Consider the following 23687-nt stretch of genomic DNA (forward strand, 5'->3'; position numbering starts at 1 on the left):
ATAAAATATCGATAAAAAAGTAGAAGTAAAAAAGCAATAAATTGCCAAGTCTAATAAGCGCCCGTGTCTTACATGTTGTATATTAGTTCACTCTGCGAATTATTATTTTATCATTATTATTTATCATTGTACAATTTGGAGACATATATATAAATTTTTGATACTATTTGTTATATATACGCACATATGTGCATAAGCATATATAAAATTTACAAAAAGTGGGTGCTTATTAGCCTTGCTACATTCCTGCCTTCTGCTACGGAAGGCCAGAAAGCATTTTCAGGCCGTATCTCGCGTGTAGCATGTCACGTGATTAGCACGGTAGAGGAACAAGGATAACGTGATTATCGATCCTTGTCTCTCTACCGTGCGTCCGCGTGAGCAATGCAATGGTGTGTACGTGTACGGATATACACCACTACATAGAACCTGAAATTGGTTTTTCAACGTTGGTAACACTGAAACCGGAGTTTCGCGTTGTCACCGCGCGAGGTCTCCAACATCAATTCGGAGTTTGCCTGGGTCGCCTGCCGACCCTTAAGGGGATCCTAGTCGGATCCTAAAGTTAGTTCTGTCGGTACGGCAGAACCAACTTTATTATTTTGGGATATCTTTTTATTGACTATACAGATCAATAAATCCTTTTCCACGATTAAAGTACTTATAAAAACGGACCGCGTTAGCTATAATTCCATATATAAATCATATAAAAATCAAAAATTACAGTTTTGTTATCGGCTTCTTTCATGTCAGCTCGTAACAATACTTATTTAATAAAAATAGTTCTGCAGTTTATCTGTGCATAAAATATAGTATACGCGATAGGGTTAACATGAAGAAATATTAGTAAACAATAAAAAGTGAGATTGCAAGTCTAATAAAAAAGTTAAATATTAAAAACATTTTCACACATATGTGTGCATACGTGCATATGTTGGATATGTGTGGTGCTAACCTATCGTGTGTATATGTGTATACGTGTATATGTTTGGATATGTGTGGTGTTAACCTGTCGGAGTTCGACCATCCGACTAGGATCCCCTTAACGGGAAAAACGCGTGAAAAATGCGGAGCCGATTGAGCGCGATACCGAGACTAGCTTGCGGTCGCGAGTGACGTAGTAACTACGTAAGTCGACACTCAGCGCGCCGCGCGCCAAATTCAAAAATCATTATAGGCTGTAACTTTTGTACTTGAACCATCGTCTAAATTATTACTGTGTATTTAAATTTATATTATATACGATTCAATATTTCGATTTCGTAATCACTGTGATTGTAATTTCAAGTGTGTCATTTATACGTGTGTGTACGGAACCTGACATATATACATATTAATTTCAAATTTCGAAGACTGATTAAAGATTAAACGCGATTGCATGTATTAAGTAATATTTCCATGATCGTCCATCAATATTTCTTGCAATTATGAATATCGCTTATTCAAGTTTAACATCGCGTAATAAAATAACATAATGTGTTATGCTCGTTAGCAATTAAACAGATTGTACTTATACTTAATATCTAATTTGTAGGCTGGTATTCTGATGGTACCATCATAATGTGTAGACAATGTGCTGTTAAAATATATAAAAGAATAATTTTTGGCGCGTCTTAAAATATTGAAAATTAAAACTATTAAGCCGCGAATCTCATACGGCGCACAATTATATTAAGTATATTGTATCAAAAAGGAAATTATTACATAATGAAGCACGAGTCAAATTCTCGCTGAAAAGGCATTCAATGTCTTTCAAATAAATAATTAAAATGATTAAATTTATCAAACATCTAATTTAATTAAATTATATAAATATTTAAATGCGACCAATATCGTAAAAATGCAATTATTACATAATAAAAAAAGAGTCCAATTGCTAATGAAAATGCATTCAATGTCTTTCAAATAAGTAATTAGAATGATTAAATTTATCACTCATCTAATTTAATTAAATGTGTAAAATTATATAAATATTTAAATGGGACCAATATCGTAAAAATGAATATATTACATAATGAAGCACGAGTAAAATTCTTAATGAAAATGCATTCAATGTCTTTCAAATAAGTAATTAAAATTATTAAACTTATCACACATTTAATTTAATTAAATGTGTAAAATTATATAAATATTTAAATGGGACCAATATCGTAAAAATGAATATATTACATAATGAAGTACGAGTAAAATTCTTAATGAAAATGCATTCAATGTCTTTCAAATAAGTAATTAAAATGATTAAACTTATCACACATTTAATTTAATTAAATGTGTAAAATTATATAAATATTTAAATGGGACCAATATCGTAAAAATGAATATATTACATAATGAAGCACGAGTCAAATTATTAATGAATATGCATTCAATGTCTTTCAAATAAGTAATTAAAATGATTAAGTTTATCACACATTTATTTTAATTAAATGTGTAAAATTATATAAATATTTAAATGGGACCAATATCGTAAAAATAAAATTATTACATAATGAAGCAAGAGTCAAATTCTTGATGAAAATGCATTCAATGTCTTTCAAATAAGTAATTAAAATGATTAAACTTATCACACATTTCATTTAATTAAATTATATAAATATTTAGATGGGACCAATATCGTAAAAATGAATTTATTACATAATGAAGCACGAGTCATATTATTAATGAAAATGCATTCAATGTCTTTCAAATAATTAATTAAAATGATTATATTTGTCATACATTTAATTGAATTAAATTATATAAATATTTAAATGAAGCGAATATCGTAAAAATGAAATTATTACATAATGAAGCAAGAGTCAAATTCTTGATGAAAATGCATTCAATGTCTTTCAAATAAGTAATTAGAATGATTAAACTTATCACACATCAAATTTAATTGAATTATATAAATATTTGAATGGAACCAATATCGTAAAAATGAATATATTACATAGTGAAGCACGAGTCATATTCTTGATGAAAATGCATTCAATGTCTTTCAAATAAGTAATTAAAATGATTAAACTTATCACACATCTAATTTAATTAAATTATATAAATATTTAGATGGGACCAATATCGTAAAAATGAAATGCTCTTGTGCAAAATTTGCCGGTTATTTTTATAATTTATATATAAAGGGAGAAAAAATATATATATAAACTATATAGACTTCTCTTTTTATATTGCTTTTTATATTACGTGTTTAATATTTACCATTTAACAAATATATAAATTGTATGTACGAAATATCTGCTTTAAGCACAAAACTTCTATATATTATATTATACATAGAATATATGTGTGTATATACATAAATATACATACTATATTCTGCATATTATATAAAAGTTTACGGCTTTAAAGATCGAGTCATATAAGAAATATAATTTATTGGTACATATTGAAATAAAAATTACAGATAGTTAATATAAATATAAAATAATAATTTCTGTTTCCGTTTTATGCATACAATGTAACATATAGATTTTATACATTACAGAGGAAATGTATGCTTGTAAATAAGTCACTTAACATTAAATAGATAATAGCTATTTAGCGGTTTCGAGCAAATTTCTCTTTAAATTATCTCGAGGTATGTATAAAAATGATTTAAATATACATAATACACATTTGTATTCCAGAGATTTCACGCGATTCTACCGCTGCTGACATGATAAATGATTCGATTAATAAGAATTTCACTCAGTTTCTCTTAAACATATTACACGCGTATGAACGGCCGATAAAACATATTTTTCAGAATATGTTCAGTTTTCAAGCATTTTCCGATGTTATTTTATCAGTAACATGTTGTTTTATAAAATAATTACAACGTAATAATGATTAATTCATGTGTGTACATAATTTCATACTTAATTAATATCTTTTCTATCGAGTAACTAATTTTAAGAATTTACTCCACTTATATATCAGATATCCATATATCTCGGCGTTAAGTTTAACGCAAGCGATCAACATCTCCGATCATCCAACGATAAAACAGACGTCAAAATCGTCGATGACATGCGTTCTCGCCGTTCAACATATGTATATGTTTACGCGTTTACGTGTGATATGACGTAACTAATAAATATAATCAACTATAATATTATATGCACAAGTTGACGACGATCCCGTTAGCTCTCATCGTATAAAGGAGTACCGTCTCCGCTGAGGGACATACTTCGTGGACTAGAATTCGTATGTGGAGTACCTCGGGGAGACTTATACGTGGGTGTCCGCGTGGACGAAGGTCTGCTCCTTCCGGAGGGCGTCGTCCTGCCGGCTGATTCTTCGTAGCTACGCGGGGTCTTCCTAGATTCCTCGTATCTGGGCGTTGATCCACTGAAAATACACTTAATCATTAACGAGTGTCGAATAAGGAACTTATCAGTTCAGCAAAACTCTCAACATCTCGAGGAAATCAATTTTCAATTGAATGTACAAGTTTGCATTTATATTGCATGTGTCATTTGACACTCTGCAGGTGGATAGACGATTTCTAGAGCGTCTCGCACGAGTTTCCCTGAATTATAAGACGAAAGAGATGAAGAAGATGCACTTACGAAATTCGGGGATTGCTTTTCAGACGTGCCCAGGCTTCGGCCGCCTTCTTCCAATCTGTAGAATCGCCAGAGGGGGTGGACAAGGGTGGCGTAGGTCTGTGCGATTGGGCGGATTTGTGATGGCCGGGTGTCATCGAGGGCGGTGGCGGATGCACGAAGGGTCCTTGATGATGGCTCGGCGTTTGTTGACCGTATCTGGGGGTGGGCTGGCTGTGATGCGGCGTATGATGAGGCGTTTGGTACGGGGTCATGAACGGGGTCTGGCCGGACGGTGTGTACGGTGTGTTCGGATATGTGTGCACTCCGCCGTAGCCGGCAGCGCTGGCCGTTCCCGGGGTGTGCGGTGGATAATGATGCGGTGTCTGATTCGCCACTTGCGACAGCGAGTGCAGCATGTGATGCGGAAGATTCTGCGCGACTCGCTGGATCGCTTCTTGATTCATTCCTGCAATGATCGAGATTCGAAATTTATTCAAAGTCGTTTGTAGGTAATCTTAAGACTTCTAGCTCCTCACCGATCATGTTGGAATTGTGACGTCAGAGGCGAAAAAACATACGCTACAAATTCTTAGATGTCATTTCGCATTGAAAAAAGATATTTCGATGAAACAGCACTTCAGATGGTTTCAGCACATTCTTAAAATACCTCGAAAACTATCCTTTTCCCTTTATAATCAATCAACAGTTGTAAAATGGTTGTAATATGAAGCCCAATTTGTCTGGTCTTTATACATGCGCAGTCGTTTGCGACGGTTATTGATTGACTGTCAAGGGAAAAGAATAGTTTTCAAGGTATTTTAAAAATGAACTAAAATCATCTGAAGTATCTTTTCATTTAAAAATGGCATCTAAGAATTTTCAGCGTGTGCTTTCTCGCTTCTGACGTCACAATCTAACATGTCCGCGGCGAGAACCCAGGAGCCTTTAAGGTGATCTTAAAACCGCTATTTTACCGATAAAACGCGAAGTTGGATTCGATCATGAATCTTTTTATTGGCTATACAGAGATTGAAAAATCCTTTTCCACAATTAAAGTACTAATAATAACGAACTGTGAGCGCTATAATTTTATATTTTTTAAAAAATTACATTTTTATCGGCTTTATTTATTTTTTTTTTTTTACTTGAAAAGGATTTATCAATATGTATAATCAATCAAAATATTGGTGGTTAAACTCATAAAATTATAGCGTTCATAATTCGTTATTATTAGTACTTTAGTATGGAAAAGGATTTTTAAATCTGTATAGCCAATAACAAGATTAAAGATCGAATCCAAGTTTGCATTTTACCGGTAAAATTGGAAACAGACGGCTTTAGGATCACCTTAAGCACCTCATCGGGTGAAATTCTTGATAATTATAATTTATGGCAATAACGTAAGCTTACCGCTAACTGCTCCCGGCGTAGTAGTGTAAGGTGTTCTAGAAGTCATCGCGCCGCGAGGTGTACTGGGAGTGGATTGTCCGGGGACCGGATCTCTGAAATGTTCCTTGAACCAGCGCAATAGGTCGCTCACCCTACTGAAAATCTGTCCTCGGAATTTGAAGCCCTCGGACGTCACTGTGACGTATTCATGGCGACAACGAGTGCGTGGTAAATACGAGAGCAAAAATTTTCCAGGATAAGTCTGTAAAAAAAGAAGAAAATAATTATTTAAACTTAAAGAAAAATTTTTTTAACATTACATTTTAGCAAATGCTAAAAATTCTTTGCGCGCTTATTTACCCTAGCTGCCGATACTATGTAAGGAATCCCGCCAGGATTCTCCTTCTTCTGTTCCTTCAATAACTCCTCCGCTTTGTCTTTAATTCCCTCCACAGCTGGCTTGTAGTACTTAAAGTCCAGCAATTCGGACGCATAAGCAGCCATGGGATTAACGTGTCGAGCAATGATTTCGTCTAGATCCTCGAACTCCTCATTGCCGATCCAGAGACTCTGCCCCAACGAGAAAGCGTTCTCTTTACCCTCTTCTCGAATGTCGATGTGTTGCAAAATATCGTCGGTGACTTTCCATGTGACTGTCAAGTGATCGGCACCTTTGCTGCTCGGTCTCACTATCGCTTCGCCCTGCTTCATCGTCTGCATCAGTTTCACGGTCTCGGCGAAGCTAATGTTATGGAAAGACGGATGGACAATCACTCGCTTTACATAGATTTGCCGCTGCTTCGCCTTCTTCGCGTCCTCCTCCACCTTCATGTCCTTCTGCTCAGCATCGGTATCGTAAAATGGATCACGTTGCGGCCTGCAAATTATTATTTATATAATTTCCTATTTCAATAATTTTGAAGGCAACAGAGATTTACGCAAAAAAACCACTTGACTATACTATACTAATCCGCTTACCTCCACTCATGATTTTTGTCTGCGAGGTCGCTACTCTTGCTAGTACACTCGACGCTGAATCGATCCACTTCGATCTTAATAATACGACAATGGATGATCTGGCCCATACCGACTCTCTCGCAAGGATTGGCGACGTGTCGGTCGGACAGATTTTTGATATGAATATAGCCGGATATACCATTGTCCAGTCGCAGTCTCACGCCGACGGCCTTGCCTGGACAGGCGCCGGCGTCGAAGTGATTCCATACCTCCGACAATTCGGGAAAATCGTTCTTCAAGCAGAACGGACACTGCCACAGGCAGGTCTCCTCGTTACGCACCGGATTTGCCTGATCGAGCTGTTCGCCCTGAGGTTTCCGGTGACTGATGCCGACCACCGTAGCCAGAACTAGCTTCCCGACGTAGAAAGTCTCGGGTGTCTCCTTCGTCAGGACGTCGAACAGCTTCTCCGCGTTTGGCGATTGATGCGGCACCCGGAGATCCTTGTAACGGCTGTTCAACTCGGCCCTGATGTCGTACAGAGTGACGCATTTGTTGCCGAAACCCTGTCGCTCAAGCTCCTCCGCAAAAGCGTCAAGATCCAGGTCTTTCAAACGCTCCGGCGACTCGAGTATCTCCTCTAGAGCGCCTGCGGGATTAGCGTCTTCATCATCGTACTCTAGCGCGTCGACTGCCATCTTTCTAGCCCATTCGTAAGTCTCGGGATGAACCCGCGAGCCGTCTAGGACCTCCACATAGGCTTCGGTGCTGTCGCCCAGGCTGTTGGTGTCAATCTTAATGAAGCCGGCGCAATTGATGAACACTTTCGGACCCATGTGACACGCAGTGACCAACTGCGTCCTGTTCTCCAACCGCTGATTCGTCTGCTTCAGCATTTTAATCAACGCCTGACCCTTTCGCGGGCCGAGGCCGCAAACAAATTGAACAAGATTGCCGCAGTAAGCTTGTTGAACCGCTTTGTTCACGTCTACGCCAACCTCGTTCACGCGGTTGACGAACTCGAGATACAAATTCTCCAGTAGCTCTTCCTTGAGCAGTTGATCCTGCAGACTGTGGTATCTGAGACAGAGAATTTCCTCATCTGCGGTACATAATTGCGAAAATTCCACTAATGGATCTTGCATTCTTCTTGCCAGCGAGATGGCCTGGCGCAACAGTTCCGGATAGTCCCGAAATTCCGAGATACCCTTGTTACTATTGGAATAGATCTTCGCAAGCTCGTTATCGCAGATCTCCACTTGGATATTGGGAAATTGCTCCTCTCCCATCAGAGTGGTGATGCAATCCTTGATGTCATCAGCGATCATATTTGCCTCCCGAGACTCGCCGGCTATCACTATAACATGCGGCTTCTTCGTTGCTATGAAATTCCTCAACGCCAACAAGTCGGCCTCTTTCATCAGCTTCTCATCCTCGCGATAACTGTTCTTACGTTTCATCAGATGCGCCAGACGCAGGTAATCAGTACACTCGCCGTCAGCCGCAATCAGGCAGGTGAAGGCCGCCTGAGAATAATCGGGCACGTAGGCCAAGCCCATGACCCGGAGACCTTTGCTGGTATCCCACTCCTCGTCTTCTTCCTCGGGAAACTCACAAGTATACGGCGCGACCTTGATCCAGTTGTACATCTTGCGACAACAGGCGCGCATCACGCATTCCTTAGCCTCTGCGATTAGGTTTGCGCGTAGTTCCTTCTTCAGATGAGGTATCACCATGTGATTGAGCGCGAGCTCGACACTACCGACGCGCAACGCGTTCCAATCCTGCACGAGTTTGCTGAACTCGTCTCTACAGTAGAGCTGTTTCATCTCGTCCACGTAGTTGCTGCTGGTGTTGCCCTCGATCGTGTCACTGAGGGTGATCGTGATGAGTTTGTCCTCTTCGGCGATCATTAGATTCAAAAACTGAACGCCCACGAGATCGCGCACCGGTTTGTCCTTCAAGTATTTCATAGTGTAATTGGGATGATTCTCGTCGATTTCTTTGATGCCCTTCTTGGTCGGTTTCACGGAGATCTTGGCGCGTTCCATGTACATTTCACGCACACATTTGCGCACCAGGGGCTCACGCGCCAGCTGAATCGCCACCATCAGCTGGGCGGCCTTCAATATTTCGTCCGCGGCCTTGAATCGCGAGCTGCAGTACTCGTTCGCGAGGGTCGTCGGTTCGGTCGGCTCCTGATCCACCTCGTGACGCTGATAATTATCGCGCAGATTCTCGGCGTAGTGTTCAGGCGTTAGGCCAAACTTCTTGGCCAGACTGTCCAGGCCGGCCTTCCGGCAGATGGAATACGGACCGCTTCTCACCGCTTGCTTCAGAGTTTCATCGACTTCCTCTTCTTCCGGCACCTCCTCTTCCTCCGGCGGATCCTCCCCGTTTTCCTCCGCCTCGGCGATCTGTTGCTTGCGTCGCTGGATCCTTTCTTCGCGCCGGGCCTCCTTCTCCTTCTGTCGCACAGCTTCCTGCATGGCTGGGATCTCGTGAGAATAGTACAACATGAAATGGTGATAGACGTCGTTGAGCTCCTCGCTCGTCTGCGCATTTTTCAGCCGTTCGATGTCGTCGTCCTTGATCAGTCGCACGTTATCCGGCAGCGGCGCGTCCGGATTCTTCATAATCTCGTCCAGCTGATAGTTGCGCATCTTCTCGAACAGTTTGAGCAGATTCTCCTTTCTCTGGCGCAGCTGGCACCACTTTGCGTCGAATTTGTACACCTTCCACAGGTCGTTGATGTTCAGCTCGGGCAATACGTACTCCTTCCTGTAGAAGGATATAAAGGGGACCTCAAAGTGTTGATTGCGCATAAAATCCAGGGCTTTCTTGATCTTGCCGATAGTTTGCGGACCCTTTCGCGCCCGTTCTTTGGCCTCGGCATTCAAATGAGCGTCTTGAATCGAAATCGTCGGCTTGCAAAATGCTTGCTTGTAGATCCATTCGGCCTCAAGATCGAGCTCGTCGGAGCCCTCTGGAACCGACGTGACTGGTACGGATCGCAGTTGCATTCTTTCCGGTATATCCGTGTTACGTATCTGCAATGTAAGAAGACACTTTGAACTCGCTGATGATTATTTAAAAGAATATAATACTTAATAATACTTAATTCCATCATTAGATCCAATGCTTGTAATAAAAATTAAATAATCAAAAAATAATCTTGTTATCATGATCATTACGTCGTACCTCGTTATCCATATCGGTGAAGTGACCACGTTTCAATTCGCTGGGCTCGTAAATCTCAAAAATGCTCTTTCTCGTCGTCTTTTTCTTCAGTTGCTTCTTAGGCCGTCGCGGACGTTCAACGTCGATATCGTCATCCAAGTATTCATCCTCCTCTTCTTCCTCCTCCTCCTCCTCGTAATCCTCCTCGCCGTATTTACCGAATTCATCGTAATCGAAATCAACGCCGAAAATATCTTGCGCTTCCTGCAACGCTCTAAACAAAAAAATATATAATAAAATTTTTTTCTACTTAGGTTTTTCCAAAACAATAAATTTACCTTATACTGTAATCGGCAGATAATTATATTATATTATATAATATATATATCTTTTTAATATTATGTTAATAATCTTTTTTATATTATGTATCATATTATATAATTATATTATATTATATTTTATAATTATATATTATATAATATTACATAATATAAAGAAGGTTATTTAGCATCATAAAACGTACGCGTCGGAAAATATTGGCTTCTTCTTCTTTCTTTTCTCAGCAATAGGTCTGCCATCATCATCAACAATAAAATCATCTGCATCAGTGTATTCCCCTTCGTCACTGCCCTCTTCGAAAGTCTCTGGCTCTGGTCTGTGACTACGTTCGCTTCGTCTTTCGTCCTCCTAAGAATAATAAAAAGAGATATTACACCTTTCAATACATAAATAAATGCAAATATTGTGCAAACGATACATACCGTGATAATGTCCCTCTCCTAACATAAAGTATGCGTGTGTTTGATAAATGCAGACATGATATGTAAACATTTATGAATGTACTTATGTTCATAAGAGTATTTTGTGTGGGAAATTAAATGGCTATTTTAATTATAAATGTATTTATGTTCGAGTGTTTTGTGAAAAATTAAATGGTTACTTTAATGGAATATCGAACACTATTTCAAAAGACTATTGAAGTGATATACTAGAAGCAGAAATGAATATTAATACTAAGAAAATTATATTAAGATTAGAAATTAATATTAAGTTTATTAAATTATTATTGAGAAATTAATATTAATATATTAAGAATGTAACAAACAAGTGCAGAATTGAATGTTAAGTGAAATTAGCTGAATTACATGTGAATCTGCTCTCAGAAATCGATGGCAAAGGATTAACAGAATAAGTGATAGACATACTTATCATCTTATGCATGTGCGTAACTTTGTAAAACTTACATCTCCAGAACCTTCAAACAATTCATTTGCAATGGCATCCCTTTCCTCTTCCGCTTCCTTTTCTTGTTCCTCCTCTGATTCTTCATCCTGAATTCTTCGAAGACGTTTGAAACGTTTCTATAACAAGACGTAAGATTTTAATACAAATGTTCCTCTCTTCTCCTTTTAAGAATAATCTAATCCGTAAGACATACCCTCTCAACTCTAACACCTAAATTTTCTTCAATCAAATCATAATCTTCATCTTCCAAGCGATCATCAAAATCCTCATCGTCACTTTGTTTACGCTTCTTATGATGACCCGAACCATCACTATCTTCACCTTCGCTTTCCTCTATGGGATTGTCATCGATCAAATCTTTCAATTCTTCACGTAATTGATCGTCATCATCTACAACATATATCAATACGTCAATACTGCTTAATTTAGAGCTGCATTATAATTTATAAAAATACATAAATATAAATTTTGATAAATATATGTATAATGTCTATTATAAGCAACAAATTAAATAAATAGACATACATATAGTGCACTAAAGCATTTCATATATTACAGCAGCGATTATAAAGATATTAAATTAAAGATTAAAAGGATAACAGGAATACAAGTAAATTGAAAAAAAAAAAGAATTTTTCCAAGAAAATATGATAAAGAGGGAAGGAAAATGATTGCGTAAGAAAGACATAATGTGACAAACACAAAGCTAAAGATATACGAGACAAATGTAAGCCATTCATGTTTCAATTGCAAAATAAGACAATAATTCTCATAGCGGATCAATGTCTTTTAATAAAATAAAATATAGTCCATACCTTCATCATCCTCGTCGCTCTCCTCCATCTTCTGTTTCTTCGCCTTCTTCCTCTCATTTTGATCCATTTCTTCCTCCCCCTATAACACGTTCGTACACATTCGACGTTTTACATCGTTGCGAATTAGTATATGAGTGCTCCATCGTTTTTATATCAAGTGAAAATTCTCATATGTGAAGAAAACTAAGAAAAAATAGAAGAATCATTCGTTATATTCACCTCGCTCACGTCCGCCTCCGAATCCAGATATTGTGCCATACTAGATCCGAAGATATAACAAGTATATCAAGTATATGGACCCTCCCTGTTGACACCTTCGATTGTTGGCAAGAAAATTGAGCGGTGGTAAGAATTAAACAAAAAAACCTCAAGCTACTTTAATATTATTTGATTATTAATTCCTACGAACTCACTCGTAGGAGAGTGCAGAAAAGTAGTCGGATATCAACTGTCTCAAACTATAAGATGGACACAGATCGGAATCGACTTCTTTCTACTAAAACCATAGACGTAATAAAATAGATAGACGAAGCGACAGCTGTGGGGTACTTTCCGATTCACGCGTGATGCGCATGAAGTGACAGAAAATCTATAGTTTATGTCACGCATATTATACATTTTCTGTCACTTCATGCGCATCATGCGTGAATCGGAAAGTACCCCACAGCTGTCGCTTCGTCTATCTATTTTATTACGTCTATGGTTTTAGTAGAAAGAAGTCGATTCCGATCTGGGACTCGATTCTTGAATTCATTCGCAAGAGAAACGTAAATACGCAAATTCGGCTCTTACAGAAAAGTTGCAAGTTGATTGGCGATCGCATGGCTTTTAACCAATCAACTTGCAACTTTTCTGTAAGAGCCGAATTTGCGCATACGTTTCTCTTGCGAATGAATTCAAGAATCGAGCCCCTGTGTCCATCTTATAGCGCATGAATCGGAAAGTACCCGTTGATAAGTATTGTCACGTGATGGTGACGTCACTTTTCAAAATCATATTTATGTTCATAATCACTTGTACCACTTTAGCCCCTTGCACAATGCTAAGCGATAGCAATAGGAATAGCGATAACGATAGAAAAATATCTATTCTCTGTTCTTATTGGTGGCATAAAAAATATTTACCAATAGGAACAGAGGTTAGATATTATTCTATCGCTATCGTTATTCCTATCGCTATCGCTTAGCATTGTGCAAGGGGCTTTTAACTCTTATATATTATAATTATACTATTGAATAAATTATTTTAAGGATTATATCTATAAAATATTAAAATATTAATTCAATTTATATTAATAATTCTACAATTTTATTAATATTTAATATATTTTATTAAAAATTGCTTATCGTTCTTGTTCTATATGTTACTTAGCTTAGAAATATATTTTGTTCTTCAAATATATTTTATTTTTTAATTAATAATGATTAATTTTGCACGAAAAACTTATTGGTTGACACTTGTTTAAAATTAAAGTTACTAAATTTCTAGTGACTTTAGTTAAAACGATTCCATGCCACTATTGTTGCTCGGTGACTAGATAAGGATCATTCCACAAAATAGGTTGCAATGCCCTCGGATTGACCAATCAACTCAATGCCGTAACTAGCTTTTTATGTGCCCTGGGCTAGGTTTTATTTTTCAATCCCTTAATTATTTTGGGGGAAAAATAATAATAAAACGAAAACGATGTAACAATTGTTTATAAATAATTTTTGTGTACACAAGAAATAAGATAAGATATATATAAGATCATTCATATTTATTTCATATTTATAAATAAAAATAATTATTTTAATTGCACTTTTCTGGCTTTCATTGCAGCAAATTAATTGATTATATCATCATAATTAATATCTTTAACAATATTATATTCGATCGAAATTATGGAAAAATTGGATAATCGTTCTTCTCCAATTTAAAATTAAAAATTTGAAAATATTATTATATTTGAACAATTTTTTGTTTAGTTTCATTTCAAGGCCCCCTCTTTGTTCTGGGCCTGTGCCCCTGTTGTCCCTGCCTAGTTACGGCACTGAATCAACTGACAAGTTGCTTTGCTCTGATTGGTCAATTTGCAATTGTCAACTGGCAACGAGGGCAATTGCAATCTATTGTGGAATGACCCTAACAATTGACCAATCAGAGAGCTCTATTTAAAACTAGCCACTTGGCGACCTGTCCAATCGAGCTCCAAATACTCGAAACATAGCAGCTTTCGCGAGAAAATCAAAATGATCCAGATTAAAATGATCCTGTGCTGTGATTGGTCAAATCTGAAATTTTACTAAACTTCATTCAGTTCAATTTCAATGAAATTAAGTGAAATTTCAGACTTGACCAATCACAGCACAGGATCATTTTGATTTTCTCGCGAAAGCAGCCCATATATAGTGTTTTAGAACTAATCTCATTCAGCGCCATTTTAGAACTAACTTGTAAACGAACTATAAATAAATCTCTTTTAAATTTTTCCATGGAGGTAAGAAATAACAGGAGGGAGTGTAAAGCCTTTTAAGTAGGGGGGGGGGGGTAACAACACCAAATGTGATTGGTTGGCCACAGTAATATGGCGTTTTGTATTTTTTTTTTTATCTTATCTAACCTAACTGAACCACGTTTGGCGGATAAATCGGATCTCACATTAATTTTGTTTTAAAAAGATATAAAAGTTATAAAATATTATAAAACAAAATGCCCATGCTACTAAATACATACAGATTCACTTACAATAGACTTGTTTTCTATTCCTGAACTGATGCAATAAGTTATAGAATGAGACCATAAAGTATATTTTGTCTCACTCTAACTTATTGCACCAGTGTGCACAGTTCAGCCAGTGCAGGAATAGAAAACAAGCCTTATATGGTATAGCACAATATATGTATATACTACTATTGTACATACAATATATATATATATATATATATATATATCATATTTATAAATATTATTTATGAATTTTTCCTTTCTTTGTGTGTGCTTTCATCACTATTTCAAATGTCGCGCTTCGATATGCCACACCAATATGGCGCTTAGTGTTCCCCCTTACGTCTGCTTGCCAGGCAAGGGGGGTATATCCTCCCTCCTGTTATTTCTTATCTCCATGAATTTTTCAGACAAATGTTCGATATAAATATATAGATTTGAGAAATATACGCTCTACAATTTGTAGAATCATAATTTATTAAAAATAAGAATGATATTATATCATCTGTATCATCTGTAGTCAAAACGAGCCGGCATTGAAAGAATTAAATAAATAACAAACAAAAACTTGATATACCCGAGTTATGTAGTATTAAAATGATATAAATTTTCTAAGATTGCTTAAAAATTAATCTATAAAATCGATTTGTAGAGTAATAAATAAGATTTCTGTTTTGTGTTATTTTACCTATACATCTATACAGTAGCCTCAAAATTCTTAAATTATGTACACGCACCGGCAGAAATAATGTCCGGCGTTAGATGTGTGCGAATACATGTATGACAGCCGAAAGTCATACACGTATTCGCACACATCTAACGCCGGACACCATTTCTGCCGGTGCGTGCACTATTTTCCGAAGAACTGAAGACATACTATCGTCAACGGTCATACTACGTTGGTAAAGCACCAGTTCTCGTCCGATCACTGAAGTTAAGCAACGTTGGGCATGGTCAGTACTTAGATGGGTGACCGCTTGGGAACACCATGTACTGTTGGCACCATTTTTTTGCTTTAATTCAAATCTTATCAATAATATATATTTTTTGTTTCAAATTGTACATACTTTTTATGTAAAGATTTGTTTAATTTATATTTGTCTTAAATCATTGTTCTTAATTATTTCGGAAAAATTGCAATAAAACGTTAATTTATAATTTTATTATTAATCTCTGTCATTTTGATTTTTATTTTAAATAGAAAATAATCGCGGTTACATATGCACACTTGATAAAAACTTATCATCACGATACAGTTACATATTGGGACATTATTTGACATGCAATAAATATTATAATATTACATTAGCAAAACTTAGGAATTTATTTAGAAAAAAATACGCATAAAAAAGTATTTAATTCTACGATGCGTGTGTTCCTTAAAAAAGCCTTAATTGTCCAGCGTAAACTGACTATAATTGTAACAAAGATACAATAGATTATATCAGAGTATTATATGCGCCGCGAGACAAGTTTTTAAGGTATCAAATGGATGCGTATGCAATCACAATTAATGCGCTTTCATGTATATTAAATGTTCCTTCCAAATATAATATTTATCGCGATCTGTGGTGCAGAGAGAGTATTAAATAAATATAAGATTTATTAAATATTACATCTCCACACGCATACTTTGTCTTTATCATTATAAAAGATATAAAATATTATATATAAATAAGAAAAAAATAGATAGAAACATAACAATTTCTTGTTATTAATAACCAATTAAAAAAAAAATAAAAAATCTTATATTTACTTTATTATTATAAATATGTTTGACAGCGAAAGCAACTTTGAAATTGTTGTGCAATTTTCTACCAAATGTTTTTAACAGTTTGTGCCAACTTATTCCTAAAGTAGTGGTTAAATTGCATGGATGCTGCATTTTTCGCAGTAAATTAACAATATACTTTTATTAAATGTTAACTCATTAGATATTTTTTAAATGCTTTTGAAACTTTATCTTAGTCATATATTGAATCAAAGCGAGAAATTACATGAATTTTTTTTTGTAAAATATGTCAAAATAAATTATATTTTTCATATCTACGTTTTTGACATACTTGATGATAATATGAAGTGATCGCACAATAACGAAAACTTTCTTATCTCGCACGTATAGCTAGAAGTGTCCTATATTTTTCAATAAAAATAAACTTATCACACCAAAAACAATTATACCAAAATTAAATATATAAAGATTACAAACACGAAGCGCATTAAAAAACGAGAAATACGTATATGAAATATGTATATGTGTATATGTAGTGTGTGTAAATAGTTTCAAGATATTCATACAATTTAACAGATTTTAAAATAATTAGATGAAAAAATGTTTTATTATATTATATACAAAAACATTTTAATGGAAAAAAATTGGTTACAAATGGATGATACAAGTGACGATCGAACATTACAATAAATATTATAATAAAATCCAATTTTGACGTATACTTTATAGCAGGCCTTGTCTCTTGAGATCTTCATACGTTTTGCGATTGACTACATTGCCGAGCGAATCTTCAAATTCTTCCTCCTGTTCCGGTTGCCAACGTTCAGCTTGTTTCTGCGCTTTGAGCTTTTCCCACAAAGCAAGAGCATCTTCAATCTGAGTGACATTGGCGAAGTGTGCCGTGTTAGGAATACCGAGACAACGCATGCCGTGGGCGTGCCTCCATTCCGCGAAGTGTCTCTGGAATGCTTTTGGACCTTTATATGTGAAATTCCCACAAATTTCACAATTGTAACTGATGTTTAGACCATGCAATTTGTACAACCAGTAAGGTATGGGTTTTCCGTCCCAGCCCAAGGGTAAATTTTTTGGATTATATGGCACCTCATTGTCATCTTCTTCCTCCGATTCACTCGCACTTGCCTCTGCATCAGAATCGCCTCTTTCACCCTCGGTTCTAGCTTGCTTTCTTTGCACATTTTCCTTCGTAGCTACTCGTTGACTAGATACTAATTCAGCGAGTCTATACACGTGAGCTTCGAGTCGTGCAATTTCCTTTTGCTTCTCGGAATCTCTGTTCTTGGCCGACTTTCCTTTTCGATTCTTAGCTAATAAGTTGGGATCCAAAGAGGCTTCACCTTTTGTACTAAAAAGTCTTTGCGCCCGTTCCTCGAGCGTACCTCCGCATTTAAGTCCTAAAGCCATCAAAGCTGATTTTAATCTGTCTAAACCAAGAGATGCTAATTCTTCCCACGATGAGAATGCAGATAATTCTAAATGCGCTCCTACATGAGTCAGAGCACTTCCAGCTTCCTTAGGCCAACCAGGGAATGTGTTCTTCTCCCAATGAGTCTCAAAATCCTTATTGGCTTGTCCAATCTCCGTACTTGTATCTAGCAGAGGTCTTACTCTGCTCAGATAATCTGTCTGATACCCTAATAAAGACTCAACGTATCTTTGATATTCTGCATTCTTTCTTTCTCTAGGAATATCAAATAGATGATCAAAGGTTGACAGGTAAGTTATATAATCTATTTTTTCTATTCCTTTAAGATTAATGTACTTTTGGTAACACTCATGAAGATCAAGATATTTCCCATAACCTTCCTCATCTGTAAATTCGGCAAGATTAGATAATTCTTCCGTTGGGTTTTCTCTAATCTTAGCTAATTCCTCAAATTCGACAGACATAGGAACGCTAATCTCATTAGGATGTCGCCGATAAAATTCCTTTATCGACTTCAAACGCGAATAAAATTCTGAGAATTCATTTGGACCCGAGAGCGCTTGAACCTAAAACATGTAAGAAATAAAATTTGAATTATTAAATTGAAAGATATATATAAACTTAAATACATCGAAACCATAAAACTTTTTAATTTTATATATATATATTTTTTTTTCTTAAAAATGACAAAGATATTTCGAGTGGACAAAGTAAAATGTTAATAATTATTTTACACGCACAAACATACAACTCACTCTAAATACCTTTATTTTAAACAATATAAAAAAAATTGAAGCTACCCGCACAAAGCACATGTAGATAATATTCCAAGAATATCTTAAAAGTCTATCACATAGTCTAAGAACATTCAAAATACATATTGCAATATACTAAATATGTAATAAGAATACTATACTTATATTTGTTTTCCTACTTGTTTTCATACATACGAGAATATTTTTTTTAGTATATAATAAGTATATCTATAGAATGTTTTGAATACATTACTATAAACAGTAAACAAACGATTTTTTATTCGTTCCTGTAATTTCAAACAATCTATTTAATATTCTGGATCCTCCGTTGAAATTGTATCAAAAAGTCCTGCACACAGGATTATTGCAAACCTTTTACTTTTATGATAAACCGGAAGTAGATTATTAATTACAGATATTACACTTTTCGATTTTATTAGTTAATCTATATGCGTTCATAAAAGAAATTTGAATGCGAGATAGATATGGCACATGATGGTATGATATCGTAACGTATGAACATAATAGCGTGAACATAGTGTGTTGCTATTTTCAGGATATACTAATATTCGACAAATAAATGAGATATCAATGAATTTAGTACATCCTGATGATATACCAGAAATAATATATTACAAGAGATGTTATAGTATTATCAGATGTTCTCGGTATATTTAGTATAAGTATAGAATATTTAAATGCGATGTGCTATTTAAGTAGATATTTTAATAAGTTTCAGATGTATATTGTACAATAATAATTTTTTTGTGGGTTTGTAAAGATTTAAAGATAATTTTTATTTATTTATTTTTTTAAAATCCTTTGCATTCCAAGAGTCGATATGTATACTGTAATATATATGCATAGTTATCATAGTTAATATGAGAGTAGTTCAATGGATTTCAGAAAATGAAATTTTTTTTATGGTAGAATTCTATAAAGTGATGTATTCTATATGATATAAATTCTGACTCGAAAAATATTTATTAAAGTATCGCATATTTAATATATTCCAAAATTAATAGTTTTCGAATTATTCAATTTTTAAATCAATAGTCTGAACGTCATCAAAGTTTTTGCAACTGCAGATTCAACCAACAAATGTCACAACACACGTAATGTGTTGATAAGCGCGCATAACAAGATGCACCTGATGATAAAATTTGTCCCTATCGATGACACGCAGTGGATCGATCAGTTTTCCAGATCTAATACCATTTAATTCATCGATCCGAATTAGAAGAAACATGAAATATATATGTATCAAGACTGATCACACTGGATGATACAAGGCGCGATGGATTTATCGCGATAGTATATATTATAATAATATATAATATATTATAATATGTCAATATTACAGAAATTATAACAGTATATAACCAAGTGTTTTCAAGTACAATGTTGTATCGATGTAAATGGTCGATATCATCGATACAGTGGATCCAAATTGCTTTCAACATTTTTTATATTGTACGTATAAACATTTTTTTTTTTATAAAAAACTAATATACTCGACATGTTTTCTCTATATCCTTAATATTTGGTAACTTTGTTTATAAAATCTATAATTGAAAGATAAATGTTGAATAACTGATGCTAACTTGAAAGTTTAATATATATCAGAAATTATTAGGTTTAAAATACATGAACTTTACATAATATACTTTCTTCTCAAAAGAGATTTGCAACTCTAAAAAATTCTACTAAAAGAAAATGATTTTCTATTAAACGAAATGATATATAAATTTGACTTTGATATTTCTTTCACATCTATATATATATATATATATATATATATATATATATATATATATATATATATATATATATGTATAATTTTATGCCAACATACTTCCTCTTTCCTTTGTCCATCTTTATCCTCATATAAGTCCTCCAAATGCATGGTACTATCCATATATTGATCCAATAACATTTTCAGACGATGTTCCGAATTGATGTTTTCGCGATGTCCCGCTTTTCTGTGTAACATCTCTTTCACCATCGCATCCATTAATCGTTCCCTCTCTTCATGATATCGTCGTTGTTGTTCCAATATCGTTTCCATCTATATTTTGAAATAAGTATAATTTGTTTTAACTTTCACATTAACTCAAAAATAATAAATCAAGATTAATTTTAATCAATAACATACTTTTTCCTCTTTTTCTACGTGAGTAATTAGGCTTCTTTGCTGCTAACAACGCTGTACTGTACTTCTTATCTTTTTGGCTCTTTTTCTTCTTCCTTGTGTTTTATGGTTTATGGCGCCAGAGTGGTTAAAAGAATCTTGGCGTATAGGCAAATTCCCTAGGAAGCCTAACCAGCCATATAGGGTTGCGTTCGGAAACGTCACCGAGTGCATTCCCTCTCTTTCTATATCACTGAGAGAGAAATGATATAGAAAGAGAGGGAATGCACTCGGTGACGTTTCCGAACGCAACCTAGATGAGAAGAAGAAGAAGAAGGTTAAAAGAATCCACCCATGGACGTATGAATATATCTGGACGGAGCGTAAAGTTAGTTTTAGGGCGAGGGGACCGATACTGGCGCGGCGGGGGATCGGCCATCTTGTCTGGCGACATTTTGGCGCTCTGTTTGAAATGTGACATATCATGATATTTTATTTCTACTTCTATTGCATGAGAACAGACTTTTATAGAATAGAACATTAATTCAACAATTGTGCGCAATTGAAAATAATTTTCTATGTTTATATTAAAAGTTTATATCTTTTAATATAAATGATGTAAAATATGATATATTTTTATTGTTTGTATGGAGAACCATAATCCTCATATTTTGGCTTTTTTGAAACGTATTAAAACATTTTAAGCTATAAAGTCATAATTATATAAAATATAATTTATTAAAATTTTTGAAAAATTATTGAAAATAACTATACCTAAATATATTTTATATATAAATATTAATATATATATTAATTATAATTCTTATTCCATAGGATTATTATTATGTAACTTTTAGAAATTATATAAGAATATTTTTTCTAGTTAATATATATATATATATATATATATATATATATAACTATTATATAATAACTCTATAATAGTTATAATGTCGAAAATTTGAAAAGATAGAAAACAATAAAATCAAGATTATGTTTGCAAAAATAATATTTTGATTTTATTATCTTCTAACAATAAGTTATTATCTAAAATATAAATAATACTATAAAAATTAGAATATACAAAATAATATTGAGGCATTAATTAACAATTATAATAAATTATAAGCAATATATAATGAAAGTTAATAAGCTAACTTGAATAAGCTAACTTGAATAAACATATATGATGAATATATGTAAAGTAGTATACCAAGTTTTGTAATTAAATCATTTATTCTTTTACTATGTATAGTATTAATTTTTTATTTTTGTATAAATTTTCAATTTTTTTGGTATTAATTTTTGTTAGTTTTAATTCTCTATTAATTTTTTATTTTGTTTTATTGGATATTTTTTATTTTAATAATAAGCATAAATAAATTATATACGAGGGCGGTCCGATAAGTACTTAGCCTCACCGCCCGATGGTGCCAGTATCACAAGAGAGATTTACTATCGTGTAGTACATTCTCGTAGACGGCTACTGTCAAAATTTCAACCGAATCGGACTCGTAGTTTTGTTTTGACCGCGTGTGGGAGCGAGCGTGTCCACGGATTTTAGAAAAATGGAAAAAGAGCAATATCGGTCGGTGATTCGATTCTTGTTTTTGGAAGGGAAATCGCGCAGCGAAATCAAAGAGCGCTTGGATGCTGTGTACGGTGACTCTTCTCCTTCGATGGCGACCGTCAAAAATTGGTTTAACGAGTTTCAACGTGGTCGCACGTCGGTTTTTGATGAGCCACGCTCAGGTGCCCCGAAAATGGCTACCACGGAGGATAACGTGACAAAAATCCACGATCTCGTATTGGCAGACCGCCGATTGAAGGTGCGCGAGATAGCTGAAACAGTGGGCATCTCAAAAGACCGCGTGGGTCATATCCTGCATGAAATTTTGGGCATGAGAAAGCTGTCGGCGCGATGGGTGCCGCGTTTGCTCACTCCGGACAACAAGCGCAACCGTGAGACCATTTCAGAGCAGTGTTTGACGCTGTTTAAGCGCAATCCGAAGGAGTTTCTGCGTCGTTTCGTGACCGTCGACGAAACATGGATCCACTGGTACACACCAGAGACCAAGGAACAGTCGAAACAGTGGACTTCACCCGGCGAACGTGCTCCGAAGAAGGCGAAGACCGTCCTATCGGCCGGAAAGGTGATGGCCACAGTTTTCTGGGATTCACAAGGTGTGATCTACATCGACTACCTGGAGAAGGGCAAAACGGTCACAGAGCTCTACTATGCCGAATTATTGGGCCGATTCGACGCCGAATTGCAGAAAAAACGGCCCCATTTGGCGAAGAAAAAAGTGCTCTTCCACCATGACAACGCACCGGCTCACACCTCCGCCGTCACCACGGCCAAATTGGTCGAATTGCACTACGAACTGCTGCCCCATCCACCGTATTCTCCAGATTTGGCCCCGTGCGACTTTTTTTTGTTTCCAAACTTGAAAAAGTCACTCGCCGGGCAGAAATTTGAGTCGAATGAGGAGGTCATCGCCGCGACGGAGGCCTACTTTGCAGACTTCGAGAAAACGTATTTTTCAGATGGGTTAAAGAAGTTGGAGCATCGCTGGGTCAAGTGTATCGAGCTAAAAGGAGACTATGTTGAGAAATAAATCGCCACTTTTCCAAAATTTTCGTTTTTCTTTTGTAGGCTAAGTACTTATCGGACCGCCCTCGTATATACAGTGCTGGCAAAAAGTTCGGAAACGGTTAAAAATCTTGAAAAATATTGATTTATTGGAAAAATGCTTAACACCATGGAATAGGGCTTAAAAATATCTATTAAATGCACACAC

General features: G+C 35.3%; 2 protein-coding genes and 1 non-coding gene across 5 annotated transcripts; 1 reads left to right on the forward strand and 2 right to left on the reverse strand.

The window, feature by feature from the left end:
• Positions 1-3334: 3334 nt before the first annotated feature.
• On the reverse strand, positions 3335-12581 carry LOC145942484 (transcription elongation factor SPT6). 2 transcript variants are annotated; one of them, XM_083049259.1, is made up of 12 exons: positions 12335-12581; positions 12116-12194; positions 11494-11690; positions 11300-11416; positions 10817-10834; positions 10579-10742; positions 10077-10329; positions 6897-9925; positions 6279-6795; positions 5940-6180; positions 4551-4995; positions 3335-4329 (listed from the first exon to the last, which is right to left on the reverse strand). In XM_083049259.1, exons 1-12 carry the CDS (start codon positions 12371-12373, stop codon positions 4122-4124), a joined length of 5307 nt encoding a protein of 1768 aa, XP_082905385.1. In that variant the 5' UTR covers positions 12374-12581; the 3' UTR covers positions 3335-4121. The 2 variants fall into 2 exon arrangements, with proteins under 2 accessions (XP_082905385.1, XP_082905386.1); XM_083049260.1 differs by lacking the exon at positions 10817-10834 and having other exon boundaries at positions 3336-4329.
• A 3121-nt stretch (positions 12582-15702) lies between these two features.
• Positions 15703-15823, forward strand: LOC145943340 (5S ribosomal RNA). Its single transcript, XR_014426507.1, has one exon. It is a non-coding gene; the product is annotated as a 5S ribosomal RNA (ribosomal RNA).
• A 1318-nt stretch (positions 15824-17141) lies between these two features.
• Noi (splicing factor 3a subunit 3 noi) lies at positions 17142-21053 on the reverse strand. Of its 2 annotated transcripts, XM_083049782.1 has the most exons (4): positions 20911-21053; positions 20611-20823; positions 18337-18566; positions 17142-18255 (listed from the first exon to the last, which is right to left on the reverse strand). In XM_083049782.1, the coding sequence occupies exons 2-4, from the start codon at positions 20821-20823 to the stop codon at positions 17277-17279; spliced, it is 1422 nt and encodes a 473-aa protein (XP_082905908.1). In that variant the 5' UTR covers positions 20911-21053; the 3' UTR covers positions 17142-17276. The 2 variants fall into 2 exon arrangements, with proteins under 2 accessions (XP_082905908.1, XP_082905907.1); XM_083049781.1 differs by having other exon boundaries at positions 17142-18566.
• Between the last annotated feature and the right edge of the window lie 2634 nt (positions 21054-23687).

This window comes from Prenolepis imparis, unplaced genomic scaffold (assembly GCF_030444845.1).
Source record: "Prenolepis imparis isolate NDT839.2.m4 unplaced genomic scaffold, iyPreImpa1.0 SCAF_11, whole genome shotgun sequence".
Taxonomy (NCBI): domain Eukaryota; kingdom Metazoa; phylum Arthropoda; class Insecta; order Hymenoptera; family Formicidae; genus Prenolepis; species Prenolepis imparis.

Coding starts and splice junctions, on each gene's coding strand:
- Noi (XM_083049781.1), bottom strand. CDS start 20,823: ATGGAAACGATATTGGAACAACAACGACGATATCATGAAGAGAGGGAA. Junction 18,567..20,610: donor ATGGACAAAGGAAAGAGGAA/GTATGTTGGCAT, acceptor TACATGTTTTAG/GTTCAAGCGCTCTCGGGTCC.
- LOC145942484 (XM_083049259.1), bottom strand. CDS start 12,373: ATGGCACAATATCTGGATTCGGAGGCGGACGTGAGCGAG. Junction 10,330..10,578: donor AAGCCAATATTTTCCGACGC/GTACGTTTTATG, acceptor TTTTTTGTTTAG/AGCGTTGCAGGAAGCGCAAG. Junction 4,996..5,939: donor TACGCCGGGAGCAGTTAGCG/GTAAGCTTACGT, acceptor CGATCATTGCAG/GAATGAATCAAGAAGCGATC.